Genomic DNA, 12,846 nt, shown 5'->3' with positions numbered 1-12,846 from the left:
ATATTCAAAAAGCTGTAGGTTGCAATTAAGTAGGCTATAGTTTATATTTGTATTTTCACATGGAACCATTAAGACTGTATGGAGATGGCCTAGGCTACTTTTATGAAAGACCGCATCTGGACAACTCCCCCTCTGCTCCAGCACTGCTTTGGAATTCATTGGTTTGGCTGGCGCTGAAATGATTCATTTATTAGCCTATTCATTAGACAGAAACACAATTAGCAACTATTTTAATAAAAAAAACAATCTTTTCCCGTCTTTTTAATAGCTTATCTATGTCGCTTTCTGACTAGTAGTCGCCTGGTGTAGCCTTGTGAAAACATTTATTCTGAAAACCGTGAGCGGATGTGTGATCTTACATCCTGTCTGGTTTGACACTGGCTGCTCAGTGTGTGTGTGTTTGTGTGTGAGCGTGTGAGTGTGTGTGAAATCGGCTTCCTGCTGCTGCTGCTGCTGCTGCTGCTCGGTGTCCGCACACCGTCCGTCTCGTCAGTGTTGATCGGCTCGCCATGGCGGAAGGACGCAGAGAACAGCCGCCCCATCCCCTCTTCTCCATACCACCGGCCAGCAAGCGACCCTGCCTGCGCCCTGCTCCCCGCGGTCCTGGCCCGGGGCCCGGCCACGGCAGCGGGCTGCCCGGCTCCCGGTACCGTTCCCCGGAGTCCCTCCTGGACTGCGCCGCCAAGGCAGTAGCGGAGAAGTGGGCCTTCGAGAGGGTCGAGGAGCGCTTCGAGCGGATCCCCGAGCCCGTCCAGCGCCGCATCGTCTACTGGTCTTTTCCCCGTAACGAAAAGGAGATATGCATGTACTCTTCGTTTCAGTGCCGAGTCGCCGGCGAGGAGGGTCCGTCGGCGGCTACCGGCGGAGCTGGCAGCGCTGGGTCCGGAGCTACGACCGCCGGCGCTGGTGGGGGATCTACCACCGGTGCGACGTCGGCTACCGCGGGGGCAGCCGGAGCGGTGGGCACCGGGGACGGACTGCCGTTCCGCCGCGGAATCAGGCTGCTAGAGACCGGCTGTGTGGAAAACGTTTTACAAGTCGGTAAGTGGGACATTTCAGTGTTGAAGCTTTTTTCCCCCCTTTGGTACAAACGCTGGACTGTTTTCTAGTCCCACCGCCGCTGCTGCTGTTGGATCTACTGGGGGATGATTGATGGAAGTTTTCCCAGCTATCGTGGAAAGTATGCAAAGCGTCTGTTTTCGGCGCATATTAACCCACACATGTTTGTGCGCGTGTTTATAGTCGAGTTATCTCGCTTGGAAAGGTTTGCTGTCGAGTTTGGAGCTTTTTTTATCCGCTTTACTCTTTTTCATCCGCTTCTCTGTGAAAAGGGAAGCGGACACGGGGCTGCGTTAGCTTAGCCGACCAGCTGCTGTTTAAAAATTAAAGGGCTTCCTATTGTGGCTTTTCATTACTCTGTAGCTCTGCCACCGGCTACTGCGTCTCCAGCCAGGCTTTGCTTTCACGTTGAAGCCCGAAGTGTGCTGAGGAGGAGGGGGGTTTTCAGAGAAGAGAAGCCGCGTTTCGGGCTCTTACTCGCCCCTCTGTCCCCGTGCGGGGCTCCCCGTCGTCGGCCGGAGCTGGCTGGAGCCGTAGCCCCGGCAGAGAGGCAGGGGAGGCGGGGAGGAGGAGGAGGGCTGACAGACGCGGATACAAAAGCCCCAGCGTTTATAGCGTCGGGGCTTTATTTTATTGTTTGTGCAAAAAAAAAGTCGTTTTTTCTCAACTCGCCATCGGTTGAGGGTGGCTTAGGCGAGGAACAAAGACGGTTATTGGGTCTCTTATTATGATTAATCCAACGTTAATCCGAAAAAAATCCCCCCACAGCTTTTTGTTTATTTGCACTGCCGCTGCCGCTGCTGCCGCTGGTCGGACCGGACAAAGAGCAGCAGTCGCCACGAACGTGGAAAATACACGTCGGGAGGGGGGGTGTTTTTGTTGTTTTTTTGTTTAGTAGCAAACATAAACCAACAGTTACTGTATCTAACGTTAAAAACTGTTATTACTTAAGTGCGTTTTGCCCGTGTAGCCTCTCGGCCGCTTGCAACACAAAAGGCTTCCAGTTGAAATGATCGATAAGCGTCTCGCGTTTCCAGCGCTGCAGAGAGGCTGTTTCCAAACAAAGGGCCATTCCGCAAAGCTCCTTCTCCACACCAACTCTCATTAGTTTCATACCCCCGGCTCCACACGGCCACGGAATGAGCTCACATCAGGGAAATAGATGAGATGAAACCGATGGATAGCCAAAGTAAAAAAAAGAAAAGACAAAAAGCATGTTTTTTTATGGTAGGCTAACCGGGAGGATTTTTCTAAAGCCATATGGTGTGAGAGCCACTGGAGCTTGTCTGGGGGTTTCATGTTGCTCCAATGTATCTGGGGGGTGGAGGGGCAAACTGTGGCTGCTGCGTGTCTCTGTGTGACTGCTGTATCTAATTGCATCTCGTATGTGCTCATCGATTCCCACCCATAACTAAATGAAATCCGAGACTTATGAATATGAAAGTGAGATTTGTTGCAGTCTGGCTTGATAAGTTTTGCAAGTTTGAGTCTGCAGGGGAGCAACAAGCAGCTGTAGCCAAGTTCACAGAATCACATTTTGTTTTATCTTTTGTTTATTTGCCTCGGGGCATCACATTTTACACAAAGTGTAGAGATTGTTTGCAAAGCATAATTTGGTTGCTGAACAAATTAGAGGTGATGAGCTACTTTGTACCACACACTTTGTGTTCCCGTGTTAGTATCTATGGAATTAAACTGTTAATGCTGCAGAGTTAGAAAGTTTGCTTGCCAAGTGTTATGAAGTGTGAATAACCTTCAGTTGAAGTTTAATGCTACAAAGAGCCATAGGCTTCACCTGCGAGCAAGCACGTCCAGTCTTACCTGCCAAATTGTTTCCAATCTACCTCCAAGGTCAGTCATAGCAGCCGAGGCACATGGTTTTATTTATCTGTCAACAGAACACAAGACGGGGCTGAATAGCTGTGTGACACGAAGATAAGATTTGGCTTATTTTTCACTTTGTGGACCATGGGAACCAGTTTTCTTGCAGAGGGTTTACTCACCGACTTATCAGGAGAACTATTGTGTTTTTTTTTTCTCTTTCTCTCCCAGAGCTGGATCCAGATAGGTTGGGTGGCCGAGCATGCTGGTACACAATGCACTCATTAAAGATCATGTTTCACACCTGTGTGAAGATAGCTTTCACTCGACATAACACGGCATAATCACCACTTAAAGCAGTGGCACTACCTGTTTTTGAGGAAACGAGGCGGCCGTGGCCTCATGTAGCCGGTAATAGGAACTTGCCGGGGAGTGATTGGGAATGCGACCGAGCTGCGTGCTGACACATGCATGTTGATGATGCATGGTTTGAAATATGGCATCTCTGGGGAGGGGGGGGGGTTACAGTCTGAAAACCTGGTGTTAAACTTTTGAACCACGTTGCTGATTGTTTATATAGGCTCTTCTGTGTTACAGCAAAAGCAGCTTCTTGTGTGCTGGCTTTCCGCCCTTTTATTTAAGTTTGCTTTGCTTGCAGTCAAGACGGAGTCATCTTCGCTCTGCATCAGCCTCAGGTTGAGTCGCCGCCACCGCTGCTGCTGCTGTGGTGTGGTGGTGGTGGTGTTGTTATGCAGCTCTTGTCTTGTGTCTGTGACTTCAAGGGAGCTGAAACAGCAGTTTTTTTTCCTCCGCTGGCATCCCTAAGGTTTTATACTGTAGATCTCCGCCAAATATGGGCAAATCAGCCACTCTCATAGTAATTCCTCCCGCATCCGATTTAATGAAAAGTCAAAAGTTACACAACCATGATGCAGCAAAGAGCCAGAGACGCTGAAGTGATGAGCTGGCAATCTAGGCTATCATGAGATATAGTGTTTTTTTTTATATATATATATTCCTCACAGCTATCACGAGTCCAACAGGAGCTGCTGTTCCTGTAAACTCACACTCAGCCTTGGATGAGCATTTTCTGCTGTACTCTCTGGATCGGTGATGTGCCCAGAGCCAGATCTGTGTTTTTTTTTGTTTTTTCCAGGTAATTACTAATGGGATCTGGTGTGAGGGAGTGGGAGGAGGATGAGTGGGGGGGTGGGGGCTGTGATCTGCTTCTTGGTTCCCGGGTCACAGACAGTTTAAGACCAGACTAGGAGTGTGTCAGAAGAGGAGGAGGAGGAGGAGGACAACTGTTTCCTACTGTTATAATGAAGGAAGAAAAAAACAAAACAACGCAAGTTAAAGTTTATTTATTCACAATTTCTTAATTTTAATATCATGACTTCTGAACGGGAACAAACGTGTACTTTTCTGTGGAAATTGATACGATTCACCATGTGTGTATCAGCAGTACACTACACAACCCACCCCCCCAACACACACACACCCCACGTTACAACTGTCGGCCTCTTTTAATGGTATATATGAGGGACTGAGGGGACGTGAGCTCATCAACAACTCATTGGCCCATGTGTTCATAATAATCCACTCCTCGCTCCAAGTCATAATTAGAATAATCAAAGCTAAGCGTGCTTGCATTTGTAACCCCCCACCCCCCCACCCCCACCCCAAACCCCATATCCCCCCTCCTCATACACCACATACACACACGTGTGTACACCCAGAAGCCCCCTTTGCCAGAGCCTTATGAAGTCCTCAGAGAGCGGGAGGAAGGGATATAAAGGGGGTGGTGGTAAAGGGGGGGGTTCTTTAGCTTTGAGTCAAGCTTTGGGATTATTGGGTCATGCTTTGTTACCCAGCTGTAGAAAAACCCCTTGTTCACAGAAAGGGGTGTGTGGGAGGGATCTCTCTCTCTCTCTCTCTCCCTGTGTGTGTGTGTGTGTGTGTGTGCAGCCATGTCTCGGCGACGTTACATAAAGCTGTAATGGGTCCCTGACGTCTTTTGAAGCACCTGTGACAAAGCGAGGCAGCAAAGTTGAACAGGATTAAAGTGTATGGGACAGTCAGTCAGTGGGCGGAAAGCACTGTGGGGCCGTTTTATGCTAAATGCTGGAGGTCCTGAAGTGTCTATAAGCTCCTAAAAACTAATATTTAACACTGCCACTTTTTGCTACCAAGTAAAAAAAAAAAGTTTTAGGGATTTTATCCAAAAATGTGGACAGTTTTGTACGTTTATTCAGTTTTAATCATTTTCTTCTCCCGTTTAAGGCAAACGGAAAAAAGAAGTCAGCTAAGGAATCAAAAAGTGTCGCTTATGCTCTAGTATAGTAACGCACCTCTGTGATGAAGTAACATGCGGTTGTTCCAGTCCAGTCTGTGATTTTAATGTACTGCAGATCAACATGACGTTTGTATAAATTATGAAAATGTTTTCCCTTGTAAATGAATGGGGAAGGAAAAGGCAATTGGAAGATAGCAAGCAAATCATTCATGTAAATATCTACTGGGGGGAAGCAGCTAACAATTATCTGATTATTGACTAATCTATCAAATATTATCACATCATAAACTGTTTAAAAATGTGGAAAAAAAACAGACCGACCCTCACAAGTTTCCAGAGCCCAAGGTAACATCTTTTAATTTGCTCATTTTTTCCCCAACCAGCAGTTCAGAACTTTTAAGTTATTCATGTGTTTTTTTGCCATGTGTGTGTGTGTATGGGGAGGTGGTGGTGGTTGTCTTGCCAGTATTTCCTCAGATGTAATTTCCTGGCAGAACGGCTGCAGGGTTCCTTGTTGTGGAAAAGCTGGTCCTCTGGTGTAATCTGCTCTCTGGTTGCTCAAGAGCGCAGCGATGAAAGACAGAAGGAGGCGGTGAGCTCATCCTCACTTGCCTCATCTCCCATCTTTCTTCTGAGAGCCGAGTCCGCCGACACCGCTCGCTCCTCCTCTTCTCGTTCTACACCTCTACCTCTTTTCTCGCCTTTACTCTCCATCCGTCCTCTTTTCTTCATTTCTTAATCTGATTTTCACTCAATCTTCAGCCTGTACAGTCTGTAACCCCTTCTGTTTTCCACACACTCACCCCTTTTTTCTGTTTGTAGAACTCATAAGGGATGACTCACACTGAAATCATAATGTCGGCTTGAACAAGATCTTTAAATCTTATCCATTTCCCTTCCTTCCACCCGTCCAGTCTCCTTCACTGTTCCTGTGTGGCTGCGGCTGCTAGTGGTCAGTGGTTGGGACAGGACAGCTGATGGACGCTCGTGTAAAGTGAAAATCCAGGCCGTTGACAACAACACTATGTGTGTGTGTGTGTTCACCTCTGTGCTGTTTCCACATTGTTGGGATGTTGACTCATGTTCTTGTGGGGAACCATGAATAACTTCACAGAAGTCAGACCCCCAGTTTGAGTTAGCTAACAGTGTAACGTAGGAGGGAGTGCACTGGTATGTTTTTTTGCTCTTTGGTCCAGTCTGTAGGCTGGAAACTCTCATCAACATCTCTGCACTGACGATGGATGGCTACCACAAGTATAATGCGAAAAGTGTCACTCGGTGTAACTGAAGAGAATTATTACCAAGCTCTTAACAGTTTTTATTTAATTTTTTTTTTTTTTGCTTTTATAACTCACAACTTAACTGTAAAGCCACTGTAAGCCTCCCACTGTCTGGTGTTGTAAACTTAGAAACTCACTGGTGAACACAGTGGAGCAATTACCAGATAATTGGTCACATGTTTCCATCATTGGAGAAGAAATAAGTGTGAATATATGTATTATCTATTTATAGCCAGAGACACAGTTAAAACATAAATGGAAAGGTTTCACTGCATCTCATTAAAGCAACTTTACATTTTTTAAAGCACTTATGCTTCTTATTTACATGATTTTAGTCATTTTCCTTATTTTATGCCCGAATCCTCTACATTATAATTTTTTTTCTGTTAATATATATTAATGTCATGAATGTCGTCTTCTTTCTGTAAAGCACTTTGTTTAGCAAAGTGCTTTATGAAAAAGCTATAATTATTTAAATGTGCATCATCACTTTCATATAAAGAAATGGTACACAGTCAACTTAGAAGGGCTTTAACCTTCACTGCAGTGACAATTGTAGCTGGATGCCTGAGCGTTAATTCAAAAAAGCTGATTTTTTTTCTTCCTCCCTCCTTTTTAAGTGCATGTGTTCTTGAATATCTATTTATCCATGTGTGGAGCCCATTCTGAACCGCAGCTTTAGCCACTTAGCACACAGACATCCACACACACACAAAGTGTGTCCTCAACCCTTCCCCAGCGCACGGCACAGACAGACAATATTTAATCAGTGTAATTAATTCCGTGCCCGCCACACTTGAAAAGAGAAAATCGGTAAAACAAATCGTCCCCGCACTCTTATTAGCTCTCAGAGAGGCTTGTGAAAGATGAGGCCATTAGGAAGATGCTCTGTTGTTGGATTCATCAAAGGGAGCGGCACCTGTACACATGCACACAAGGACTGATTATATAAAATCATTAATCAGAGGGTTGTTGTTGAGGGAGTTCTACTGCTCCCTCCACCAGAGAGGCGACCAGTTTGTGTGTTACATTTGAGACAAAGAAGTGCGACAGCGGAGCGATAGGAAGGAGCCCGTTTAGGACTTCTCTTAGTTTCAACTTTGTTGCCCCCGCTTTATCAGTTAAACAGAGCGTCCAGTGCTCTGATCATCCTCGGGTCTTGTGTTAACACCTATTTCTGACAGACACAGAGTGCTGAGCTGCTCGTGCTGTCCGTGTATGATCTGCGGTCCAGACTGAACATCCAAACCAGTGAGCGAGAACTGAAAATTAGCAACCACTGCTAAACTTTCCTTACTGTTCCTTTCTTTTAAAGAGCCCCCGAGGAGTTTGGTTTTGGTTATAAAAGAGTCTCATATTCATGTGGAATGAATCTACATTACCCACACTTGTTAATGGGTCCATTTTCGATAAATATATCATTTTGTCTTTATAGTTATTTTGATATTATTATTTAGTGGTCGGCGCGCCCAGCATTTCCTGGTTGGACGCTGCCCGGCGGGTCATGGGAATAACGCCACTTGATCGTTAGTTGGCATTGTTTATGGTCGGAACTATGAACCTCTGACTTTCGTTCTTGATTAATGAAAACATTCTTGGCAAATGCTTTTGTTTTCGTCCGTCTTGCGCTGGTCCAAGAATTTACCATGAGCGCGGAGGCTCATGGGAAATGTAGTGTGAAAACACTTTGCTTTTTGAAACTCCTCGTAGTCCCTTTTTTTTGTCTGTACCTGGTTGAAGCTCTATTTACCTGCAGCTTTTGAAAAATCTGCCTTTTTTTTGTCACTGCTGGCGTGGTCGCAGCCTTCGAGCAGCACGTGGCGGCAGCAGTTATGGAAATACCGAGGTTTGTGAGCGTGCAGTAATGTGAAGACATGTGGCTCGCCTAATAAGCCTGAAGGCCTGAAATGAAAAAGCTCATTGGCTGGTTGAACAGTGTCCAAAGCCCCTCCCACCACACCTTTCCTATCATTGTTCATTTTTGTAAAGTTTGTCCAGAAACAAAGCAAGTAAAACCACCTCGCAGTGTAATACCATGAACACTGTGGAGGGAAGAATTCAGTGAAAATCTTCTCAATTAGCTCCACTTCAGAACAATTATTGCGTCTCGCCTTTTTTTCTATACAAGCTTTCAGGCTTGCCTCCGAGTCTGGCCGTTTTAGAACATCTCATCTCGAAAACACTTTTGCCGTCAGACACCTTGAGCGCTCTTTTTCCCCCCATTTATTCAGTTTTCAGAATCAGAAGCTACTGCTGCTTCTGACATAAAGCAAGCACATAGGATCACCTCCTTTACAAAAGACAGTTCAGAGGAGCAGATGGAAAAGTTTTATAGATATTATCAGCTTTGTAATGAGGCAGAAGGGGGGGAAAAAAGGACAAAAGCTCAAAGCATGAAATAAATGTCCAGGCCTCTTCTTGCTGTATCCTTCAGGATTTTCCAGCATTGTTTTCATTTTTCCCCTGTGCGTCTCCCTCATGTGCTTTTCTGTTTCAACCTGGCCTCAGGTGTTTGAGACACATTTTTTTGCTTTCTAGCTATGCCATTTCTACTCTGGACTTGTTTGCAGTAGCCAGCAAAAAAAAAAGTCTTTCGTGCTTGCTTGTACTGTTTGCTCAGCGCCATTCCTCAACAACAGACCCTTGTTTTTGTTTTTTTTACAGTTGTGTATGAAAGTTGTGTGAGATTTTAAAAAAAAAAGACAAGAGCAAACACATTTTACTACTCATGTCCTCGTAGCTCCTGATCCTGTGAGTTGGCTTGTGTGTTTTCCTCCACCTTTAGTGCTGCTACCTTGGGTGGTGGGTGTACAATTTATCAGTTGAGATCAATGGTGGCCTTGTCCTTTTAGCTCCTGAAGCTGACAACCTGTTGTATTCAGTTATTGCACTGTTCCACACCTGTCTTTTATTGGCCTTCTCTGTGTGTGTATAAGTGTGTGTTGTACACATTTGGCCCCTCTCTATGTCTCTGAGCGAGGCCGGACTTGAAAGAGAAGGCTGAGGCTCGCAGACCGGACTATTATGTCCTTGTTTGGTTGTAATTGCCTAACAAATGTTGGGGGAGAAAGGAGAGAAATGGACAGACATTGAGGGAGGGGGGGTTATTTGAAATGCAAAACAGACCCAAATCAAACTCTTGTCTTATGATCATGTTGTGTTAGCCTCATAAGCACCACAGCTCCCCGCGCTACCTCTTCATGTAATATAATCTCATAACCCACACAAGATTAAGTGACCTATCTCCGTAGAAATAAAAGCAAGCCCTGAGGCCTGGAACATGGCAAGAGGGGAAATCCAGGATGACTTAAGTGGGGGAGGAAAGCAGCAGTGACAGGTAGCATTGTTTAGAAAAAAAAAAAAAAAAAACCCTCCAGGGGGTTGGACTATTTGTTGACGACGTGATTCTTTGGACGGATTTGGACCTGAACCAACTGCAGCCGGTTCAGGAGTCACACAGGAGATGAAAGTTTGTCTTGAACTTGAGGAGCTTTCAGGCCTCGGCAGTCTCTCGCCAGTAGCATAATTTCCACTGACCCTTTTTTCCTTCCTTCCTTTCAACGGCATAACTCTGTTCTTCTCTGCGGAGCTATTGATGACTTGATGGTTGGCTAAAACCCATTCAAGCAGAACTCCCCTTCAAGGTGCTTGTGTGTCTTCTACTTTATTTTTTTGTATTAGCTGCTACAGGAAGCTTTAGAGTTGACTGGTTGAGATAGTTTGACTTTGGAGTTGTAGCATCTTGGGCCAAGCTAGCAACAGCCAGTGTTGGGCACGTTACTTTTAAAATGTATTCAGTTATAGTTAAGTTACTTTCCACCAAAATGTTATTGAGTTAGTAACTGAATTACTACATTATAAAAGTAACTAATTGCCAGGAAAGGTAACTATTGAGTGAGTGAATTGGTTAGTTCCAGATAAACTGCTTTTTTCTGACTAGTTGATGGACTGGAAAATAAATGTGTAGCCTATATAACGTAGGTTACACTTCAATGGATGTATTATTTTGTGACGGAACTTCTTGAGTTAAAGCAGAAGTAAGTGATATATTTGTGTTAATGTAAGTCTTAAATAGTTATATCTTCCGACAGCAATCACTTACATAGAGTGTTTGGACTGAAACACGGGTCTGTCAGTCACTCTGCTCTGCTCTGAGCCGAAGAGAAAACATTTATCGTATCCTACAGTTTTTATCCAATGAGGAGAGAGAACGGCATGCAGGGCTGTGTGTGCAGCCAAGGAACGCCGTGAATGTGGCGACGTAGGGACGAGGACTGTTATGGTGCGTTCAAGGAAACTCGTATTTTTCCGACCGTGAAGTGGTACCAGTTCGATCTGGTACGAGTTCACCGGTCGGAAGTTACGAGTGGCCGTTATAGTGACTTTCACCGGTAAAACAGGTCGGAAAAACACGAGTGGGTTGCCTGAAACGCTACAAAGTCGTAAGTTGTGACTTGAAGCTGTAATTTACGATTTCAAAAGCCTGCCTGGAACGCAGCATTAGCCAAAACGACCGGACCACTTACTTCTGCTTTAAGTATAAGTAACAGCGCATTTTATTGTCCGTAACGGTAATGGCGTTATAACGGGGGAAACAGTAACTTTTTGGATTACTCATTACTGAAAAAAGTTGTGTCGTTATTAACACCGTTATTTTATAACAACCAATCACTGGCAACAACAAACCACTTACTCTAATATACTTTATCTCTTATCTCAATTTTTACACTACAAATATTGTATGTATGTATGTTAGCTAAAGTTGACGACAAAGCAGCATTCGATATTTTGTTTTGCCACTGCTAGCAGGCCGTTAGCTTAGTTTAGCTTTATGCTAATTAGAGTCAAGTAAAGCTGCTGGTAAGTGTATCTTTTAAAAACCTTGAACTCGCTAGCTAACTAAGCTAACTGTCTGCTAACTGCAGGTTCACATTAGCCCGCAGACACAAGTCCCAGCTACCTAACTACTCTCTTATGACGTTGAGTGTAATCATTTTGATTTGTCCCTGCCTCCACATGTCTTATTTTCCTTTGAATGCTGTAACAACAGTCCAAAAGCACATGAGGCTAAAGCATCACACTGGAAAGAGGAGGGATTCACTGAGACAAATAGATTAGGTGTGACCTTTTCCACCGTACATTGTCATCTGCCGTGGGCAATTCTAGGTTCGATCACTGCAGCAGAGCAAATAAGAAAAGAAGATGTATGCAAATGCTTTAATGACTTGCTTTACTGCATTAACTGGTTGTAAAATATGATCCGATCATCTTCAAAGACACAAATGTCAGTGTCCCTCAGGTCATATCAGTCACATATATGATCTTTTCAGCCTTAATTGAACTCACCTATTGAACATTCACAGTGCTGGTAGGAAGAAGTCAGTTAACCCTTGGGATCAATAAATGATCGAAGTTCATTTTGCAGCAGTCAGACCTGCACAGTGTTCAGGAGCCATATTCTTCAGATGCCTGGCGTGGGCATATCTCTTCATGTTATTTACCAGCTTCTCTGCTGGGTTCAGATCTTAGCCCTCGCTCCAATAGAAGAGTTTGTATGCGTTTGAAGCCTCTCTGTAATAGATTTACACTGATGTTAACTGCATCATCCAGCCCTCTCTGAGTTTCAGACATAATTCCCTGTAGAGACTTTTGATAAACTTAATTTTCCTCCAGATGCAGCAAAGTATCATAAGCTCCCTTCATCTAACTTCATCTTTGCTTGCTAGATGTTTCCATGTTGATCTGTAGCGCGCGCTGTTGTTGAGCAGACAATTCAACTTAAGTGCCACTAGGCCATGAAACGCTTTCTCAGAAGAGCTGTAGACAGTGTTGGCTGATCTTTGGGAAACTTCAGGGGCCACAGTGATGTTCTTTGGAGGGCACTTTAAAAACTGTCACTTCTAAAATAGCCACAAAACAAAACCATCTCTATCCAAAGACAGTTTGACTCAATGTGTGGACCGGTCTGAGCTCTTTGAGATGACTCTGTAACCCTTTCAGCTTTCTGCCTTTCAGAGTTAATTTCAAATGGTTCTCTTGTTTTTCCACTGCCACTGTACCAGTTGAACTAGTTTGGGGGTACAAAACACATGGCAACAGAAGGCAGCCACTTGAAACCACCTTAAAATAATGTGATTTTTTTCCCTACTTTTCACATCTGTGGCATTTTCAATGCAGCACTCCACTCCACTTTCATTTTCTAATGGAAATTCCTCCTCCTTCTCTTCCCATAATGCCTTGCTTTGTGTTAGCCGGTCCTGCCAGTTTCTTGATCTCTATGCTGATGCCCCGCTTTGAACGCACTGAATCTGCTGCTTTATTGTGTTGCCCATCTCGGCTTGAAATGGCCAGTCATAGATCACAGATATCAGACACAGATAAGTTGTCTGC

The 12,846-nt window shown here is 44.7% G+C and overlaps 1 protein-coding gene across 1 annotated transcript in view; it reads left to right on the top strand.

The window, feature by feature from the left end:
* Window positions 1-491: 491 nt before the first annotated feature.
* zswim5 (zinc finger, SWIM-type containing 5) overlaps window positions 492-12,846 on the top strand; it is a 67,477-nt gene continuing 55,122 nt past the window's right edge. The window contains exon 1 of the mRNA XM_085806001.1: window positions 492-1,041. Coding sequence (XP_085662127.1) covers window positions 510-1,041 — 532 coding nt within the window. The 5' untranslated portion in view covers window positions 492-509. The remainder of the gene's footprint in view (window positions 1,042-12,846) is intronic.

Source organism: Trachurus japonicus, chromosome 17, assembly GCF_045865225.1.
Source record: "Trachurus japonicus isolate A0001 chromosome 17, Traja_1.0".
Lineage (NCBI taxonomy): Eukaryota > Metazoa > Chordata > Actinopteri > Carangiformes > Carangidae > Trachurus > Trachurus japonicus.
The sequence above is the reverse complement of the archived record's forward strand: the minus strand, read 5'-3'. Positions and strand labels throughout refer to the sequence as shown.